The 20,450-nt window shown below is 45.3% G+C and overlaps 1 protein-coding gene across 1 annotated transcript in view; it reads left to right on the top strand.

The window, feature by feature from the left end:
* Positions 1–20,450, top strand: part of OBSCN (obscurin, cytoskeletal calmodulin and titin-interacting RhoGEF) — a 184,822-nt gene that overhangs the window by 155,942 nt on the left and 8,430 nt on the right. The window contains exons 94-110 of the mRNA XM_026842630.1: positions 854–984; positions 1,329–1,441; positions 3,318–3,486; positions 6,809–6,890; positions 7,498–7,698; positions 8,240–8,300; positions 9,736–9,813; positions 9,956–10,128; positions 10,654–10,680; positions 11,206–11,358; positions 12,075–12,120; positions 12,681–12,758; positions 13,636–17,284; positions 17,887–18,009; positions 19,116–19,226; positions 19,345–19,512; positions 19,984–20,106. Coding sequence (XP_026698431.1) covers positions 854–984; positions 1,329–1,441; positions 3,318–3,486; positions 6,809–6,890; positions 7,498–7,698; positions 8,240–8,300; positions 9,736–9,813; positions 9,956–10,128; positions 10,654–10,680; positions 11,206–11,358; positions 12,075–12,120; positions 12,681–12,758; positions 13,636–17,284; positions 17,887–18,009; positions 19,116–19,226; positions 19,345–19,512; positions 19,984–20,106 — 5,486 coding nt within the window. The remainder of the gene's footprint in view (positions 1–853; positions 985–1,328; positions 1,442–3,317; positions 3,487–6,808; positions 6,891–7,497; positions 7,699–8,239; positions 8,301–9,735; positions 9,814–9,955; positions 10,129–10,653; positions 10,681–11,205; positions 11,359–12,074; positions 12,121–12,680; positions 12,759–13,635; positions 17,285–17,886; positions 18,010–19,115; positions 19,227–19,344; positions 19,513–19,983; positions 20,107–20,450) is intronic.

Here is a 20,450-nt window from a genome sequence, read left to right as displayed (position 1 = left end):
GAGAGGGACCTGGGGGGGATTGATAATGAGCCAGCAGTGTGCCCAGGGGGCCAAGGAGGCCAATGGCATCCTGGCTTGTGTCAGCACCAGCGTGGCCAGCAGGGACAGGGAAGGGATCTGAGCCCTGTGCTCGGCACTCGCCCCTCGATGAGTGGGTTCAGTTTTGGGCCCCTCACCCCAAAAAGGCCATTGAATGACTCGAGCGTGTCCAGAGAAGGGCAACGGAGCTGGAGCAGGGTCTGGAGCACAGGTCTGATGGGGAGCGGCTGAGGGAACTGGGGGGGTTCAGTCTGGAGAAGAGGAGGCTGAGGGGAGACCTCCTGGCCCTCTGCGACTCCCTGCCAGGAGGGTGCAGAGAGGGGGGATGAGTCTCTTGAGCCAAGGACCCAGCGCCAGGCCCAGAGGGAATGGCCTCAAGCTGCCCAGGGCAGGGTCAGGCTGGCTCTGAGGAAGGATTTCTTTGCAGAAGGGGCTGTTGGGCGTTGGAATGGGCTGCCCAGGGCAGGGGGGAGTCCCCATCCCTGGAGGGGTTGAAGAGTCGGGCTGACCCAGCGCTGAGGGATCTGGGGGAGTTGGGAACGGTCAGGGTGAGGTTCATGGTTGGGTTGGATGATCTACAAGGTCTTTTCCTACTTTGATGGTTCTGTGATTCTGTTGTTATTCTTTAGAATCCTGTTCACACATGCATTGTGCAAGAAGGATAGAAAAGGCTGGAGAGAAATTCATTCCCCCCCCAACAAAATTCTTGTATTAATTTTAAGTAAATAATTATTTGTCTGGTCAATGAAAGGGTGTAATCTCTATAGTTTTATGTGGCTTACATCATGATTTTTTCTCTTGGATTTTATCAAAGAACATCACCAGCTGCAGGGGCAGGAGACTGGTATAGAAAAGAAGATGTGGCCTGGGATGTACACCGTGAAGTTTATATTGAGACCACAGAAAGAACCTGTGTGTATAAGACTGAGGAGAAGACCCCAACAAGTAAGTAGAAACCTTGTTTCCCTTTCCCAGATACCATGATTGTCACTGGCTTCTCTTTTGGTAATAACTCCTGATGACTTTTTAAAAATACTTCAATTTCTTGAGCAGTAACTGTTTATTAAACAAAAAGTAAAATATAAGCATGAAGATGAGAAGCCTAAAAGGAATGCCAGTATAAAGAAGCCTAAATGTACTGCTGTGATATCTCTTGATCTGACATTAAGCTAAAGTTACATTCTAAATGACCAGTCCTATAAAATCCATTTTAGTAACTCAACCTCCACCGGCACACTATGAATCAAATTATGGTATTGTGCATGCAGCAAACCTTTGTGTCTCACCAGGTCCTCCTTATATGCAAGTGACAATAGAGGATGTGCAGGTGAATTCTGGGGAGCGTGCCAAATTTCAGGCAGTCATTGAAGGAACCCCTCAGCCTACCGTTTTGTGGTTTAAGGTAAGTGCAGACTTCCCTTAAAAAGGACTTAGAAAGGACTTTAGTGTAGTACTTCTGTGGGGAATTTCTTTTGCTCTTTCATCCCACACCTCTTACACCAATTCTGGGTCGTATCTATAGGCTTTGTAGAACCAGCTGCAGTTCTCGCTGGAACCATCCATGATGCATCTCACCCTGTGTTGTCTCCAATGTCACTGTGGTTCCTTTTGCAGAGAGGGGAGCCAGGATGGTTTGGGGAACCAAGATGGGCAGGAAGGGAGATTGGTTCCTGCCTGAGAGCTACAAAGATGCGTGCTGTAGTTTTGGGGGTCAGGGATGGGATTAAGAGTGGTTTATTCCAATTGTCAATGTGACTTTCAGACTCTGTATCTTTTCTACAGCTAATGATAAAATGAGCATGACTAAGGACAATGAATATCCTATAGAAAGGAAGGAGAAATAATTCATTATTCCTCAGAGCATTGTCGTGTTCCTGAAATAAGTCAGTGTTGTTCTATAATGATTATCTGTAACTCTTCTGTCCAACTAAGTGGTTTGCACACACAAGTTTTATTAAATTTTTTCCTGCGTGGGAAATGCAAGGACGAGCTGCTCAGACAAATAAAATAACTTTTAAAAAATAAGTAAAATGCAAAGAACTCCCTCCCATGCACTCACACACACGTACATGCGCACATCTGAACACACTGAAAAGAGTAAGAACAAGGCAAGTATATATGATACACCCTGTTAATACTCCTTCAGGCTCTGACACTTCCAGCTCAGTTATCACAAGCTAGCTGACTTTTTATCTATTTACTAACCCACAGTAAAGCTCTCCACATGCTTATCTAGCCTCTTGCACCCACGCAACATCTCACACATACTGTGTCCTTTGTCAAGGGGTTTAACCCACAGACAGTACACTGCCTCAAGTGCCACCTCTTTTTGGCTGTTCTGTGCTTATTTATCACAAGCTTTCATGTGTTGGCTCTTACATCTTTTATCAGGAAAAGTTAATCTCTGTCCACTCACTAGGCTATTCATAATTCTGTACAGATCTATTATGTTGTACTGCTAGAGCTTCCCTTCCAGGCCGAAGAGCCCCAATTTGCTGTGTCAATCCTCATCTGGAAGCTGTTACAAAAAGAACATTGCTGCAACAGTACCACACCCTGGGCAAACAGGATTTATAAGACGATGCTTTCTGTCTTATTCTTCATTTCTTGCCTAATAATTTCTAACATCTCGTACTCTGACTGTCGCCAAGCTCCGAGCTGGTGCTGCCATGGAGTGAATTACTGTAACTCGAAGTTTTGCTCCAGTGTAATAAGGAACAGTTCAGAGACTTTTCATGTGGGGGAATACAGTTGCATCACTTTACATTTATTGTATTTTATACATTTATCTGGTATTTTACTGTCCAGATAGAAGGTCTCAAAAGGTCCTTTTGCAAATCTTCATAATCTGCTCTCTGTCACACACACTCCCTCCTGGTCCTTTTTTCATAGCATTTATGAATATATTAAGCATCACAAGTGCCAGCACAAGCTGGAGACTAGGCAGGAGCAAAGTAGCTGATCCGACTGCTCCCAGGGCTGACTGCTCAGGCGTGGTGTGCTGGGAAAGCTGAAGAATAAACCACATAGCCCTGGGGATCCCTCTGAAGCCTGTATTCCTATGAATGGGTTCTGAAACAAAAATGTTACTGGGTAATGTGGAAGCAGAGAAACAGTTAGACATGGGGGACTTCTTCAGCCAGCATTTTGTTAGTGAGATGTGCTAGCCTGAATGGTTTGTGTTGCAGCTCTGCTGCTTTGTCTCATTTCTTGAAGGGAAGAAACATCTGTTTCCATCTTACTTTTTCTGCTGCCAAAATGTCACTTCGTTCTTTCAGGGCACTTCATTACTGACAGAGAGCAAGAGGGTCCATCAAGGGAAGGAAGGAACAACATATTTCTTAGTTGTGGACAGTGCTGTTTTGGAAGATGGTGGTGTTTATACCTGTGTTGCCAAAAATGCAGGAGGGGAGGTTCTGTGCAAAGCAGAGCTTATCATACATGAAGGTAATGTCATTCTTTCAGCTGCAGGAGTTGCTACCATAGCCACTGCAGTAGGTATTCTGTTGCAGTCATCTCCTGGTACCCATATGGTGTCTGCTCTGTATTCCTGCATAGCGTTTCTGTGTTACCAGCATGGCATGAGCCAGTATAAGAGCAAATGATCTAATGACCTACACATATATATAAATGAGATATGTTTTTTCTCTGCTTTAGACTACATGATGAACTGATACAATGGGCCACAGAAGTAAGTGGGGACATGTCTCTGGTAGTGTTCTGCTCTTTAGCCTGACTCTTCTGATTTATCTCAGGTGAAGATCATAGAATCATATAATGGTTTGAGTTGAAAATGACCTTAAAGATCATCTAGTTCCACTCCACTGCCCTGGGCAGGGACACCTTCCACCAGCCCAGGTTGCCCAAAGCCCCGTCCAACCTGGCCTTTGAACCCTTCCAGGGAGAGGGCAGCCACAGCTGCTCTGGGCAACCTGTGCCAGTGTCCCACCACCCTCACAGTGAAAATTTTCTTCCTATTATCTAATCTAAATCTCCCTTCTTCCAGTTTAAAGCCGTTACCTCTCATCCTATCCCTACACCCCCCGATCAAGAATCCCTCCCCCCTTTCCTGCAGCCCCTTTCAGCCCTGGGAGGCTGCTCTAAGGTCTCCCTGGAGCCTTCTCTTCTCCAGCTGAACCCCCCAACTCTCTCAGCCTATCCTCACAGGGGAGGTGCTCTAGTCCCCCGAGCATCTTTGTGGCCTTCTCTGTCCCCGCTTGAGCAGGTCCGTGTCCTTCTGCTGTTGATGCCCCCAGAACTGGACCCAGCCCTGCAGGGGGTCTCACAAGAGCAGAGCAGAGGGGGAGAATCCCCTCCCTCAACCTGCTGCCCACACTTCTCTTGATGCAGCCCAGGACACAGTTGGCTTTCTGGGCTGCAACCACACATTGCTGGCTCATAGTCAGTTTTCCATCCTACCCCCAAGTCCTTCTTTGCAGGGCTGCTCTCAATCCACTCCTCACCCAGCCTGTATTTGTTCTGGAGATTGCCCCAATCCATGTGCAGGACGTTGCACTTGGCCTTGTTGAACTTCATGAGATTTGCAGAGGCCCACATCTCCAGACTGTCCAGGTCTCTCTGGATGGCATCTCTTTGCTTCAGCATGTTGGCTGCACCACACAGCTTGGTGTCCTCATCAAACTCGCTGAGGGTGCCTCAATCCCACTGTCTGTGTCACCAACAGAGATGTTAAACAGCGCCGGTCCCAACACTGACCCTTGAGGAACATCATTTGTCACTGCTCTCCACTTGGACATTGAGCCATTGACTGCAGCTCTCTGAGTGCAACCACCCAGCCAATTCTTCATCCAGCAAGTGGTCCATCTGTCAAATCCATGTCTCTCCAGTTTAGAGACAAGGATGTCACGGGGGACAGTGTCAAATGCTTTGCACAAGTCCAGGTAGATGATGTCAGTTACTCACTCTCCCCTTATCCACCAGCGCTGTAACCCCATCATAGGAGGTCACCAAATTTGTCAGGCACAATTTGCCTTTGGTGACGCCGTGTTGGCTGTCACCAATCACCTTCTTATTTTCCATGTGTCCTAGTATAGTTTCCAGGATGATCTGCTCTACGATCTTGCCAGGCACAGAGGTGAGACTGAGTGGCCTATAGTTCACTGGGGCTTCCTTTTTTCCTTTTTTAAAAATGGGGCTTATGTTTCCCCTTTTTCAGTCAGTGGGTACTTCAGTGGACTGCCACAGCTTCTTAAATATGATGGATAGTGGCTTAGTAATTTCATCTGCTAGTTCCCTCAGGACCCACCGATGCATCTCATCAGGTCCCACGGACTTGTGCACCTTCAGGTTCCTTAGATGGTCTCAAACCTGATCTCCTACAGTGGGCAGTTCTTCATTCTCCCAGTCCCTGCCTTTGCCTTCTGCATCTTGGGTGGTGTGGCTGGAACACTTGTCCGTGAAGAATGAAGCAAAAAAGTCATTGAGTACCTCAACCTTTTCCATGTCCCAGGTAATGAGGTCTCCTGTTTCCTTCCCATATTTTCTCTAATCTTACTTTTATCACCGATGTACCTGTAGAAGCTTTTCTTGTTGCCCCTGACGTCCCTGGCCAGATTTAATTCTATCAGGGCTTTAGTTTTCCTAACCTGATCCCTGGATGCTTGGACAGTTTTTCTGTATTCCTCCCAGGCTACGTGTCCACCCTCTGTAGGCTTCCTTTTGTTTTTGAGCTTGTCCAGGAGCTTCTTGCTCATCCATGCAGGCCTCCTGGCATTTTTGCCTGGCTTCCTCTTTGTTGGGATGCATCACTGCTGAGCTTGGAGGAGGTGATACTCGAATATTAACCAGCTTTCTTGGGTGCCTCTTCCCTCCAGGGCTTCATTCCATGTTACTCTACCAAGCAGATCCCTGAAGAGGCCAAAGTCTGCTCTCCTGAAGTCCAGGGTAGTGAGCTTGCTGTGCTCCCTCCTCGCTGCCCTAAGTATCTTGAACTCCACCATTTCATGTTATTTCAGCCAAGGCTTCCCTTGAGCTTCACACTCCCCATGAGCTCCTCCTTGTTGGTGAGAACAAGGTCCAGCACAGCACCTCTCCTCATTGGCTCCCCTATCACTTGGAGAAGGAAGTTCTCCAAGTACCATCAATGCAGTCCAAGAACCTCCTGGATTGCTTGTGCCCTGCTGTGTTGTCCCTCCAACAGATATTGGGGTGGTTCAAGTCCCCCATGAGGATCAGGGCTTCTGAACATGAGGCAGCCCCTATCTCTCTATAGAGGGCCTCATCCAATCGTTCTTCCTTGTTGGGTGGCCTGTAGCAGACCCCAACTATAGTATCGCCTGTCCCTACCCTCCCTTTAATCCTGACCCATAAGCTCTCAGTCAGCTCCTCATTCATCCCTGGGCAGAGCTCCATGCACTCCTGCTGGTCACTGACACAAGGGGTGACAGCCCCCCTCCGCATCTCCCCTCCCTGTCCTTCCTAAAGAGCCTATATCCTTCCATTCCAATGCTCCAGTCATAGAAGCCATCCCACCATGTCTGCATGTTGCCACGCAGGCGTGCACATGTCTCTAACTCATTTTGTTTATTCCCCATGCTACATGCGTTTGCATAGAGGCATTTAAGTTGGACAAGGTTCATATTGACAGGTTCTGTTATCAAACAGCTCCATTTAATTCTGCGCAGAAGTTTATAGGACCCCTGTAATTTTTCCTGCCTTAAATTGTCTTGTAATAATTTTGCATGCTATTAGCAAGGCGTTGTTGTCTGAATATTAACAGTCTTTCCTTCATTTTCCTTCATTCCCAAAGCTAAGAAAGACCAAGCAGCAAAGAAAGTGGCCACCAGGAGAAAGCTCCATTCCCTTTATGAGGTTAAGCAGGAGATTGGAAGGTAAATGAATTTTCCAACTTTACAGCATCACCGCCAGAGAATATCTAATTGCCCATCTGAACTGCTCAGCACGTGTAACCAGCGGCAGAGGTGGGCCTAGCTGTGGGAAAGTCTGAAAAGGTGAAAGTGGGAGGTCACCCCTTTGCAGGTGTGTTGAAAGCACTTTCCTGAGGTTTCTGACAGAGGATGGGAGAGTCCATACAGCCCATAGGTCCAGGTAGCTCTAACCAGAAAAAACACCAGCCAGGGCCTGGCAGGACAGGTGCCCAGGTATGGTTTCTTGGCAGCGTTAGCATCACAAGCCCATAGAGACACGTGCACAAGCACTGTGTCCGTCCAAGGGATCCAAGAGCATCAGCCTTTGTCAGCACAAGACTGTCACCTGCAACATCTACTTCCTTGATGTGAACTCGTTGCTTAGTTTTGGAGATAGCCAGGAGAGGGCAACAGCACTTCACATACAGGAAAATGAGTTTTTCATATTGGAGAATTTATGCCCTGAGCAGTAGGGAGCTGTAAAAGTCTGGGATGCAGAAAAGTCTACACCTGCTGTGCAGGGGGCATTGAATCAAGTCTAAGGAGGGCTTGTCCTTTGAATTTTACACAGAGGCTGCTTCAGCTTTGTGAAACGAGTTGTACACAAAGGGAACAGGGTGTCTTGTGCTGCCAAATTCATACCTCTACGAAGCAAAACGAAGGCTCAAGCGCATCAGGAGAGGGATATTCTTGCCTCTCTATCCCACGACAGAATTACCAGGCTCCTGGATCACTTTGAAACACGGAAAACACTGATTTTGATTCTGGAGTTGTATCCTTTTCTGTGCTGCTTGTCTGATGAGGCTACAAAGTACTAGGTAGAGAGCTCATTTATTAAATAACTAAGCAATTAACTATTTTTAGGTTTTACCTGAGATAAAATGACACACAAAACCTTTCTCAGCACTGCAGGATAGCACAGCTCTGTGAGATCATCACTGAAGTACTATGTTTCTGCTGTTTCAGAAAAAATCATGATACTTGTATGTATGAGTGTTAAGCACCAAAGCTCATTTTCCGAAATGTCTGGAAGTGAAGGACTCTGTTTCTATGAGATCCAGTCTGGGTAAGCACCAAGAAAACACAGTGCAAAGCAGAAAAGCCCATGGCCAACTGGTAGATTATAGCACAAGAGATACCATGCTCCTGCTTGTAGGGCGCAGAGGTTTAGAGCATCCCAATTCTGCAAGGACTTTAATGTATTACATGTACATCACATTGCCTGCAATCACCTCATGTTAGCTGGATAGAGGTGGTTACAACATAAAAATGCATTCAACTGTAGCTGTATTTTCCCTTAATGTTGTTATCAGATGCTCCAGTGAAGAGCTCCTTGACCGTTTATTCAAGAAGAGCGTCGTTACTGAAGCAGAGGTAATCTTTGTTTTTCATTTGAAAGTCCAGAGTTGGTGGGTACCACCAGAGTACCTTCCAGCTGCACCTTCCTTTTTGAATACGAGGAATGTCTCTAAACCTGTGATAATCTGTCAAAACAGATTCAGCCTTTAAAATGTGTTCCCACCAGCTTTCATTACTAAATTGAGTTTCTTCAGGGAATAACTAGAAACAGTCAGTGGTTTTGACCACCAGCATTGCATTCCGCCTAGTACAGATAATATTTGCTCTGTTATCTGCATATCTTTGCTGTCTGTCACCTGGAGAGTCTGTATCTTTGCTTGATTAATAACACTTTATCCCCTCACAAATGTACTTCTATTGACTCCCTTTCAGCCTCCAAACCAAGGGCTGAAATTATGGTTTCTAAGGATTTTTTTCTGAGGTCCTTGGTCCTCAAAGTTCAAAATGTTTCCCGTCTCCCATCTAGTAGCCAGGCATCCTGTACCTTCCAGCACTTAAAGGGGTCCTACAGGAAAGATGGGGAGGGACTCCTGATCAGGGGGTATAGGGATTGGATGAGGCCTAATGGTTTTAAAATGAAAGAGGGGAGATTTAGATTAGAAATTAGGAAGAAATTCTTCCCTGTGGGGTTGGTGAGGCCCTGGCACAGGCTGCCCAGAGCAGCTGTGGCTGCCCCCTCCCTGGAAGGGTTCAATCCAGGTTGGACAGGGCTTTGGGCAACTTGGGCTGGTGGAAGGTGTCCCTGTCCGGGGCAGGGGGGTTGGCACTAGATGATCTTTAAGGTCCCTTCCAACCCAAACCACTCTAGGATGTTATGCTTTTATTGGTAAAATTGATTTTTCTTTTAGAAATACTCAAAGGAAAACATCATAGAATCCTAGAATGGTTTGGGTTGGAAGGAATCTTTAAATATCAGATCCAGCTAACAGTATAAAATGTCAAAGGTAGAGGATTTCCAAAGCTGAAGCTGGCAGTAATATTCACTCTTTGTTTAGTCATAGTCAGACTGGGTCTACAAATGGTCAAGAAAATAGGTTTACAACTTAGTTTTAAAGTGCATTTGTGTTTTAAATGCATTTGCCTGATTTACACCAAGCTAGAGCCGAGTTGGAGTGAGTTGATAAGGTGCATCAGACTTGATTTCTATATCTCTTTTTTGCATGTTTGTAGGGTTGGGTGTTTTTTTTTTTTAGAGTAAGGGCTTTTTCACATATAGAAGGCTCCAGCAGGGCAGTGTGATCACACGAGGCACAGCTTAATTCCACAGCGTAATGTTTGGTTCACATCTTAATTGAACTGCAAGACTAATATAAGAAGTTGATTCTAGTTTTAAAAGTATTTCTAATTTGATCTCTCCCTCTTTCAGGTATTAAAAATGTGGGTGGAACTAGGGACCCTCTTATTTACTATTAATGTTTAATAATTTTTTAATAATTGGTTTAATTTTTAGGTCAAATTGTATATCAAACAAATTTTGGAAGGAATAAAATATCTTCATGACAACAACATCCTTCATTTGGACATAAAGGTAACATACAATGGCAGGTCTAGCTTAGCACAGCTTTTTGTTGGTCAGGGAAGGGGCGTACTCTGTTTGAATTATTCTTACTTACAACTGAAAATATTGCCTGTTTTCAATAAAAGTTTCTCCCTTTTATTTCATTTACTAGCCCCTGAATATCCTCATGGTTTATCCTGAAAGGGAAGACCTTAAGCTCTGTGACTTTGGATTTGCTCAGAAGATCACACCCTTTGAGCCCCAGTTCAGCAAATACGGGTCTCCAGAGTTTGTTGCTCCAGAAATTGTTTCTCAGTCACCAGTGTCAAAAGCAACCGATATCTGGTAACCTGTCATCTTTCTAAAAAGCTTTTGCTCTAGACAGCCTGAATTTCCATTTACTGTTCATAAGTAAATGGAGTAGTGATGATAACACAGGAAACTGAAAGTGAACACAGAATCCAAAACCCATCAGGACACTTTAAAGCTCCTTCTGTCTATTTTGTTCAACCATAATCGAATTCTGACAGCTAATTAATGCAAAGGAACAACAAGATTATCTTTATTAGAGGCAGCAGCTAGGGAGGATGATCCTAAAGGGCTTTCTACAAAAGGCAAACAAACTCCAAAAAAGTATTTTGAGTCTTTTCCTCTATCCGTGCTTTAAAATGTGAACAATTTTGAAAAATGTTAAACAGGTAAGAAAAAAAAAAAGAAAAAAGGTTAAAAAAAGTAGCTTTGGGGATTTATTTTCCTTGGGAAGGTGAGAAGAAGAAAGTGATCTTACTGTGCGGGAAGAGGGGCTGTGTGCTTGAGAAGGATGGAGAAATAGTGATGAACACCTAACACCTGTGTTCCATCTCTCCTCAGGGCTGTTGGAGTCATCACATATTTAAGGTAAATAAATCTTCTTGAAAAGGCTCATTCAACATCCCTTTGTCAGTCAGAGCCCTCCACCACCTTCAAGTGAGGGATTTCAGTGAAGCATTGAGTTCTCCTAAAATGAGGGCAATTTCTTTTGTGGTTTTCTTCTTTATTCACTCTTTCCTGACTGCACAGGGCTTTGGTCATTGTCCCTGCTTGACAACATGACAGCTGCTCTCCTTGCAGTTAGCAATGAGAACAGTGGATAAGGTTCAGTCTTCCCCTTGCTTGTTTTAGCCAACACCCTACTGTAGCTGTGCAAAATCAAACCCTTAATTCCTTATCTGTGAAACAGGGATATACAATTAAGTACCATGTAATGCTGGGGTGAAATATGCTCCATTAGTGGATGCATTGCTCAGAGGCATTGCAAGTCCCACGCATGGAGTCCCTCAGGCAATTTAAAGCCCCATGTAGACATTTGTGCTTCTGTCATTTGAACATTAAATAAAAGTCTAAAGTCTGTCTCCTTTCATTTTACGGTGTTCAATAAATAAGCCTGACATGCAAGTCTCCATTTGCTGGGGAGAACGACAGAGGAACCCTTCTAAATATCCAGAATGGGGAAATTTCATGGACCATTCCTGATTTTGTTCACTTGAGTGAAGATGCGAAGGACTTTATGAAAGGGATCCTACAGCAGCAACCCAAGTGAGTGCACTTTTGTGCTTCCTACAGCCAGCATGCAAAGACCTTGGTGTCTCAGCAAAGCTGCGGTTGTTTTGAAAGGTAGAAAGCTGAGTGCGGTGTGGTGCGTTATGCTGTAATTCTTCTTTATTATTCCCCATTACTCAAAACACAGTTTTGCAAATAGGGCTGTTTATGGTGGTGTCCTTACTCCCTAACTCCTCCAGGCAGATAAGTTTCTGAAATGACATAGACAACAGGGAAGAGCAAGGACTGACATAGAGGGAGTTACGTGAGAATTAAATAATATTACCCACATTCATTAAGTGATTTCAAGTACAAATAGGCATCTTGAAGGCATTTTTTGCAGGTGCTTGCTTTTTAATTTCATTTCTATTCTTTCTGTCTGCTGCCAAAGCTATTTTTGCTCTGGCCACCTAAGAAGTCACTCTTAGGGCTGCTCTCAGTGCCCTTGGGCAGGCTCCCTGCAGAGTGCCGTGCGGTCCTCCTGAGGATCCGCAGGAAGTCTCAGGCTGAAAATGAAGGATCATTTCATGGAAGGAAACCTTGGGTTGAAGGTTTCTGTTGGTCTGTTCAGCTTCTCAGCTCTAAACCATCAGCCTAAGGACATACACAAAAGTGTGTGCATGTGTCCACATGAAGCAGGCACTTTCAGGAAGACCTTGTGGTTGCTGTTGGAAGTAACTTGCTACTAAAACAGCGATCTTTTCTCTTATCAGAGCCAGGCCTACTGCTTTGGACTGTCTTTCACACAAGTGGTTCATGGTAAGTTTGTCCTTGTTCTTTATTAGTCATTAAAACTATTGAGGTTGGAAGAGACCTTTGGAGGGGCAGCTCTTAAAGCTGTTTGATATTATTTGCTGGCTTTTTTTTTCTCTTGGTCTCCTATGTTCTGTCCTACAGAGAAGCTCAGGCGTGGCTCTCCAGAAAGAGGAGACACATGGGTGTTTACATGCCGAGAAATCTTTCTTTATAAAAGTTAAAGATTACTACTGACATGAGCAGATATAACATGTCTAGAAAGGAAACTGTGGTTTTGCAAAGCAAAGCAAAGTTATGATTTATATTCCAATGCCTTAATTGCTAAAGAAAAGAGCTAAAAATTACCCCAAGCCCCAGGAATTTGATTTAATGCATTGAACGGGGTTTGCTTTTATCATTGAAAGATTGTCTACAATTTAGCCATGAGGGGATTGTAGCATTTGGTCTACTGTAACTTTCCTAAATTAAACAATTCTGGAAGGAGAGAATCCTAAAAAAAACCTTCTCAGGAAATGAAGTCAGGATTTTTTAACCAGTGATTTTCCTCTCATTCCACCTGGCAGCATAATCTCCCCCTCGAATCAGCTCATTTCATTAATACCAAGCAGCTCAAATTCATTGTGGCTCGAAGCAAGTGGCAGGTGAGTTGGCCTTAATCTATGTTGGTTGTTATTAGTTATATATATATTTAATTACATTTGCATCTTTTAAAGTCTGTCAGGCTAGGACAGTGAACACAGCAGAGATCTCAGCTTGGCTATGAATGGGGAAGAAGCCCAGGAGAGAATGGTTGATGGATGTGGCAGAAATAAATTATCTAGTCTTTTACTTCTTGGCAATCATGTGGTCTAATGCAGGTGCCTGTAAGACACATGGTTGTGTCTAAGTTAGGTACCCTCAGATGCCTTTGCAATTGGTATTGAATTATAGACAGGTCCCAAGAAGAATCCTCTTTTCCTGAGGTCCTGTAAAATAATCCAATCGATTGCTTTCAGAAGATGCCTGTTCCTCTCTGTTGGCTCTGTGAAGAGGCCAGCTGCTAAACTTCAGCTGAGATGTCTCACACGGCAGAAGTTAGAGCAGATGAATCCTACCTCCTACAGTATGGCAGGTCTTCTGTTGCCCTAAGTCACCCTAGGTCGTACTGCAGTCAACGGATTTAAGGCCATTTACTCCAGCTAGGGTCTCATCTGAAGTGCTCCATTAAAAACTCATTTTCCATCTGCTTAAAATGGCCAGATTGTCTTTGAAAATCTCAAGCAGAATCCTGCTTCCCTGTTCACAACAGCAAGTATGTCCCCTGAACTCAATACAGTTTCACCTCTGTGAATGATAGAAGAGGAAGACTTGGAAAGCAAATGAGGCCTGGATTGGTGTTATCTACAAAAGGGTAGCACTGTGTTACTAAACTAGTACGTGTGGTACTAAAGAGTGCAGAAGTTCATTTTGGTAACTTGCTTTACGATACTCCCACCATGTTTCCATCTGATTGGGCTGTATCTTTTTTTTGCTTTTCAGCGGTCTCTGATGTGCTATAAATCCATACTGGTAATGCGGTCTATCCCAGAAATCCTAGAAAAGACTCACGACAACACCTCCCTGGCCATCTCCCGACATCTTATTGAAGAAAGCACTTCGTCCAGTACTAGCGGCTCCTCCTCAGACAATGAGAACTCACATTTCCCCAAGAAGAGGCACTTTGGCTCTACACCCGAACTGCACTTGTCCATATTTGATGCACCAAGCCATCAGAAGCCTCCAAAACATGCAAGTGAAGAGAAGTACTCCAAAATCTCAGTCCCTCCTGTAAAACCCATGAGGAGGAAGTATGCTTCGATGAAAGCTGAGGTGGGGGACAAATCACCTACAGAAAGTAAAGAGCTCATGACAAGTATCTTAAAGGAGAAAGAGGAAGGGCTCCATTCCAGACTTCAAGATGAAAGAGCAGAGCAGTCCCAAAGAAGCGGTGCTGCTGAGCTTTCATCAGTGAGGACCTCCACAGAAAGCACATCACACTTATGTCAGGAAGAAAAACCAGATGTATTTTTGTCTGATAAGGACAGAACTGAAAAAGCTGGGGGTGGGACAGAAAAGGCACCTGTCTGTGTTCCTAGACAGAGTGTCATTAAAAGCACTTTCTACAGCCAAGCAGCTGAGCTACCTGCAAGGGGGCCTTCCTCACCAGGCAGGGAGTTCAGAAAGCACATGGACAGAGCCAGAAGGACCTTCCGGAAAGCTGGATATTCAAAGGTGCCCCTCAGTGGTCTCCGTGAACCCCTTCTAGAGCAGTTCGAACTGGAAGAAGAAGAAGGAAGGACTGATGATGGAGATGATCACAGGGAAAGTCTACTTGGTTCCTTGACCAAATCAGCTTCATTTGACACTGCAAGGAAACCACCACATCCTGCCATTGTGGGTGCTAGCCGAAGCCGTTCCCTAGATGACTACAGGCTGAGACCCTCAAGATCAGTGAGGGAACAAGATATTTTGGAAGAAGACTATGATATATTGTCACAGGAAAGTTGCCCTGAAGGCGGTGGTCACTGCGACATGTCTGCAGAGCCTGGGAAGGGATGTTCTGCAGACACTTCAAAGCAAGAGGTCTTCAGGAGAGCCAGCAAGGATTGCTCAGAAGGGCAGCCCCCTCCTTCCACACCATGTGAGGGTAATGGGTGCCCGGCTAATTTTGTGCAGCAGCTAGAGAGACTTCCAGTTTCACCTCATAGGAGTGAGAAGAGGAAACATTTACTGAAGAAGTCAAAAGCTACTTACATTGAGGATAAAGTGGAAGATTTGGAAGGCAAAAGCCCCATTCTAACTGTCCAGTGCTCAGATGTAACTGCATCATCAGCTCAAAAACATGAAAGCATGGAGGGTAAATCTTCCCCTGGTAGTGCCTCTAACACTGGTTTTCAGGAGGGCAAGCAGTCCATCTCAGCTCTCACAGGGTCAGAAACCATCTCCAAGTCAGCCCCTACAAGTAAGGGAGGTGTCTATCTGCCCCAGGAGTCTGCTCACAGTACTGACATCCATCCAGATCGGAAAGGTGAAAGCTTGCTTATTGAAAGGACAGCCCCAGTCCCACCTTGGAAAGACAACAGGCAGAAACATTCACAGGAGAAGATTTCTGCTCATAGTGTTGCCAAATCTGGTCTCATGGAGCATGAAAGCTCTACTGTTTTAACAAGCCCGCAAACACAAACCAATTCACTTCCAGTATGTAAAGACAAAAGTCAGGAACTTCCTGGTCAAAGTGTTCCAGCAACTACTGTCTTGGTGGGCAAACGGCCAGGTACCCTAACTGCTCTGAACACAGCTAATGAAGGTGCTCATCAGAAGATGAAGACCTATAAAGAGGTGAGATCTGCTGTCCTGGAGGATGAAGGAGGGGGTATTACAGGAATCACTCCACCATCAGTCCCTGATGGTGGAAGCCAAGCACACAAGAGGGCTCCTGTTCACATAGACACAGCATCAGCCGTCCTGAAGGGAGAGCATCTGGTTCCAAAAGTCCCACCACCAAAATCAGTGCTGGCTTCAGTCTCTGATGGAGCACAGGAGGCTGAAAGGGAACAGCCAGCTCATAGCAGGGAGAGGCCTGCTGCTCTGAGGAATGAAAACTCAGCTGTCACAGAGGTGGTTCCTAGTTTGGCACATGAGGCTGAAATAGAGAGAGATGAACCCCGGAAGGTTTCTGAGGGCAATGGCACAGTGCCTGCTGTTCTGGAGAGCGGACACCCAGCTAGAACTGTGTCCTCCCAAAATACTGCCCTCCCTTCAGTCTATGAGAGAGAAAAGCAAGAACATCCAATGGTATCACTCTGCAGCTCTGTTGTGACAGCAAGTGGAAGCCAAGCAGCTGGACAGACTATGCCTGCTCCTTTCCCCAGGGATGGACATCAGGTGTTTGAGCAGCGCAGGGCTGCCTACCCCAGTGGCAGAGTTTCTGCTGATCTGGAGGGTGGGCCTCCAGGTGTCTTAACCACTTCACAACAAGAAGTTGCTCCAACTTCAGTCTATGAGCTAGAATATGAGGAACATCCAAAGGTTTACGGTGAGGGTAGAGGTATTGCCTTAGAAAGTGCAAGATGTGATGATGGAAAAACTGTCCCACCATCGCTCCACAGGGATCAAAGTCAGGGGCTCTCATATCACAGGTCTTCTTTTTACAGTGATGAGGAGTCTGCTGTGCTGGAGGGCTTAGTGGATGAGATGGTGTCCCTCTCTGAAGAGATGAATGTTTGGGCAGATTCAGTTTCTGGTGAAGAGGAATGCAGAAAGCAAATCTCTCCCCCCACAGAGGTGTTCTTCAAAGGCCCAGGTAGCCAAGCACCCACAGACACCTCCTTCCCTTCTGTACAAGGGGGTAAAAGAGGAGAAGTCTCTGAGCTAGATGATCTTGCAGAATCCTATCTTGTGAGTGAGTCAGCGGTACTGGAAGGGCAGGGAGAACAGACAGTTCCTCACGAATGTGAGCATCTGGAGGACTTAGCGATTGAAAGCCCTACTTCTAGTCAAGTGAGTGTTTCCTCAACAGATGACTTGGACACTGGAAAAAGACCCAGTCAAGTGTCAGTGAGCAAGGACACTGGTAAACACTTAGAAGTCTCTTTAGTGAAAATCAAAGACCTGTCGGATGAAACACCCAGTATTGGCAGTGGAACTCCAAAATTTGACATATCGGAGGTAGAGCCTGCCTATTTGAACTTCTCCGATTTGTATGACATTGTCTATTTTCCATTTGAATTTATGAACTATAGAAAGCCTCCACCCAAACCAACTGGTAGACGGTTTATACCTTTTGGTGAAAGGGCAAGGTCACCTCCTGCAGGACATTTGCATAAGGATAAAAGACTGTGCATCAGAGAAGAGGCAGAGAATAAGAACAGGAAGAACCATCTGGAAATATCTGAGGATTCAAAGGTAACTAACAATTTAGCCATGGGAAAAGGGTCAGAGAGTCATAAGGAAATGTATGGCCCTGAAAAGGACTCAAGTGGTAAGCAGAAAAGCTCCTTCTACAACAAGCCAGGACTCTTTAAGCCATATGCAAGGTCTCATTCAGTGGAGCAGTCAGTGGAACAGACTCTGAAGAAGAAAGTAAAAGCTTCTGTTGCCCATATTTCAAGAATCCTAAAAGGAAAGACATCTCCTGAGCCAGAGGAAGGTAATTATTTTACTCTGTATGTTCATAGATCTGCTGCAGTAACTGGGCTCTGCTAAATCTGCCTTTTCCCTTTTCCCCAGCATATCTGAAGCTGTGGTTAGACAGTCATTGCAAAACTGGAGTTTTCCAGTTCATCCCCACCACGAGCTCTGTGTTACTGGCTCACTTTAGTGCAGAGTCAGCTGGGTTAATCTGCTGATGGAAGTGGCTTAGATTCCCCCGTCTGAGTTTGCACAAAAGCAGATCAGAGCTGGATGATGCTTTCCTTGCTGCAGTTTCTTGTGAAGTTATCATCTTACCATGGTAAATCTTTAAAGCTAAAGTGACTGGGACAAGTTGGTGAAGTCACCCTGGCTACCTAAGTGGATGACACTGAACAATAGAATCTGTCCTTCTCTGCCATCCCGAGATACGCCCTGCTCTTCCAGGACACCATTCTGTTTGTAATAGCTGCCACAGCCTTCCTTGTTGACTGAAGGCTCAACAAGGAAACCTGTGGCTGCTGAGCTATTTATGTGTAAATGGCAGAACTGTCTGCTGTAAGTGGATGCCGTAGGGAGAAGGATGGTCTTGAGTGACTTCTCATCCTTTCTTCAAAACAGAGTTTGGCGAGCTGGGAAGCGAGGCAGTAGAAAAAGAGCTCTTAACAGGGACTGAAGGATCTCTGAAGAGGAAATCAGCACTCTCTTCATTCAAGTTATCAAGCCTCATGCCTAAGGAGAAAGGTATTGCTATTGCAGAAGTCATCAATTAGTTTTATTATGAAGTATCACTAATGAATATGACAGTGCTATGTGAGGCCTGTTTCTAAGTGTGGATCTTCAGTGATTGTCTTAAGATGACCTGGACCACTCATGCAATATGAGCCAGTCTCCCCCGTTTACATCATGACTATATCCTTACTGAAACTGTCTTGTCTTTGGCATTGCTTGCAAACTGAAGCCATTCTAGGAAGCCACTGCAAATGAATAAAAATCCATGTGTAGAAAGAGAATAATGGACTATCCAAGGGTGGTATAGCAGAAGCAGGGAATTATGAATTCCTATGCTGCAGTCCTGCATGCAGGTGTTAGGGCCAGACACACTGCTATAGATCTATGAAATGAAAAATGGTGCAGCAGCCTCAAATGGCATGGTAGCAAAGCCACATTTCCCTTTGCCCAGGAAAATTTCCCCTTGAGTCCAGCAGGAGCGTTTTCTGAGCTCAGGTTAATGTCCCAGCACTCAGCAGAGCCCAACCAAGCACTGAGAAACGCAGGTGTGTGAGACTGGCACCTCGTGGGCACTGCGGAGAAAAAGCCCTGGAGAGCACAGAAAACCTGGTCTCCCCATTCCTCTTGAGACAACAGCAGATTTGATGTTCTATGGGTTTTTTTTCTCCTTCCATATCCATCTTATATCTCTTCTCTCTTCTGTTGTTGTCTTGATCTGATCTCCTCGTCCTTGAAATACCATCCTTTAGTTTTGTCCCCACATTTAAGCTAGGCCAGAAGAAAACTCTTGCTGTGACGTGCTCACTCTCCTCTGAGCTGTTCCGCTGCCTTAGCTGTACCAGCAGGGATGGGCAATGCAGATGTTCCCTGTGGACCTTCCAAGGCCCATCTGGATTATCATTTATGAGCAGTCACACTACATCCACGGGGCTGAACAGTGCTCCTGCACCTGTGTGCCAAATGCCCAGGGGATTCTCCAGCCAGTAGTCAGAGTGCCACAGCATGGCCCAGAAATATTCCTGAACCAATTAAAAATGCTTTCTTATGTCATGTGTGCACTTATTTTCCACATAGTCCTCTTGGCTACTCTGAGTCACTGCTTTTCCTCTCCTTTGCAGCACCTGCATTTGTTGAGGAGCTCATCGATCAGGCTTCTGCCATTGGACAGTGTGTGACGCTGTCGTGCCGGACGGCGGCTCACTCCTCCCTGCACATTGACTGGTTCAGAGGTGACACTGGCATCCCCCTAGGGAGTCCCTAACCTCTGGGACAGGGGTGCAGGGAGGGTTTTAGACACCTTGGTATAAATGTGCAGGGTACTTATCTCTCCCATCTTCTGCTTTTCAGATGGGATACCTGTCCACAAAAGCAGCCAGATCCTCATCTCAGCCACGCTCAAAAACTTCCAGCTGTTAACTATTCTCTCTGTTAGTGCTGATGATTTTGGAATTTACACCTGTGTGGCCACAAACTCCCTGGGCTCAGCATCCACCTCTTGCATTCTAAGAAAAGCAGGTAGGAGAAGTATCCACAGAAGTGTAGGTATAATGAGTATTTCTGCCCTAAAATGTGACCTATAAATACCTGTAAGGTGAGATTTCTGCAGATAGGTTCAGGGGACAATCCCTCCCTCGCCTGCTCTAGTCCACAGACACAGCCCTTGCTGTCTGGTAACGTGGCACATTTTGCAGTATTTATTCCTACTCTTTAGTTTCAGTCCTGCATCCAGAGCCATTCCAGTAACCATGTGGTTCTAGAACCAGACTTCAAAATCTTAATGCTGAGTTTAAATTAGGCATGGTTACATTGATGTTCCACTAGTTATGTGTGCATATATACCTATATATATAAAAACCATATGTATTTTATATATATATATATAAAAAAAAAAAGAATACCTGTGGTTGAGAAATGCTGGGTGTAGAGGTATGTATCACAGCGGTGCTATTGCTAACAGTCACTGGGTTTTGTGCCTCCTCTCGACAGAGGTTCCTCCCAGCCCCCCACCCCCTGACATCGTGGAGGTCTATGAGGATGGAGTGCAGGTGGTCTGGAAACCTGTGGAAACCAACACCCCCGTCCATTACACTGTCCAGTGCAAGAGTGAAGGTAAAGTGGAGTACCGCCCTTACACCTTGCGGGGAACATCTCAGTTTGTATGATCTCTTCACCAGCCAGATGTTTTATTTTTATTCAAAACCAGCCTGACTTTAGCTCCCTAGTTTAGAGTTTGGAATGAAATGCATAGAGCCATCATTTAGCCCTGTAAAAGTTAGATGTTGTACTGGCTAAATCAGCCTGGAATATGTATACTCATACAAAGGCTTTGCTAAAGTGTGAATCAAACTAGGTCACATGGAAGCTGTGACCAAAAAGTGAACAGCTACAGAAGAATATGCATGGCTGGTGCCAGATACCCAGTCCTGAGCAGTCCTCTCAAATTACAGTTCTGA

The sequence above is a fragment of the Athene cunicularia genome (genome assembly GCF_003259725.1).
Source record: "Athene cunicularia isolate RWA chromosome 2 unlocalized genomic scaffold, athCun1 chr2_part1, whole genome shotgun sequence".
Lineage (NCBI taxonomy): Eukaryota > Metazoa > Chordata > Aves > Strigiformes > Strigidae > Athene > Athene cunicularia.
The sequence above is the reverse complement of the archived record's forward strand: the minus strand, read 5'-3'. Positions and strand labels throughout refer to the sequence as shown.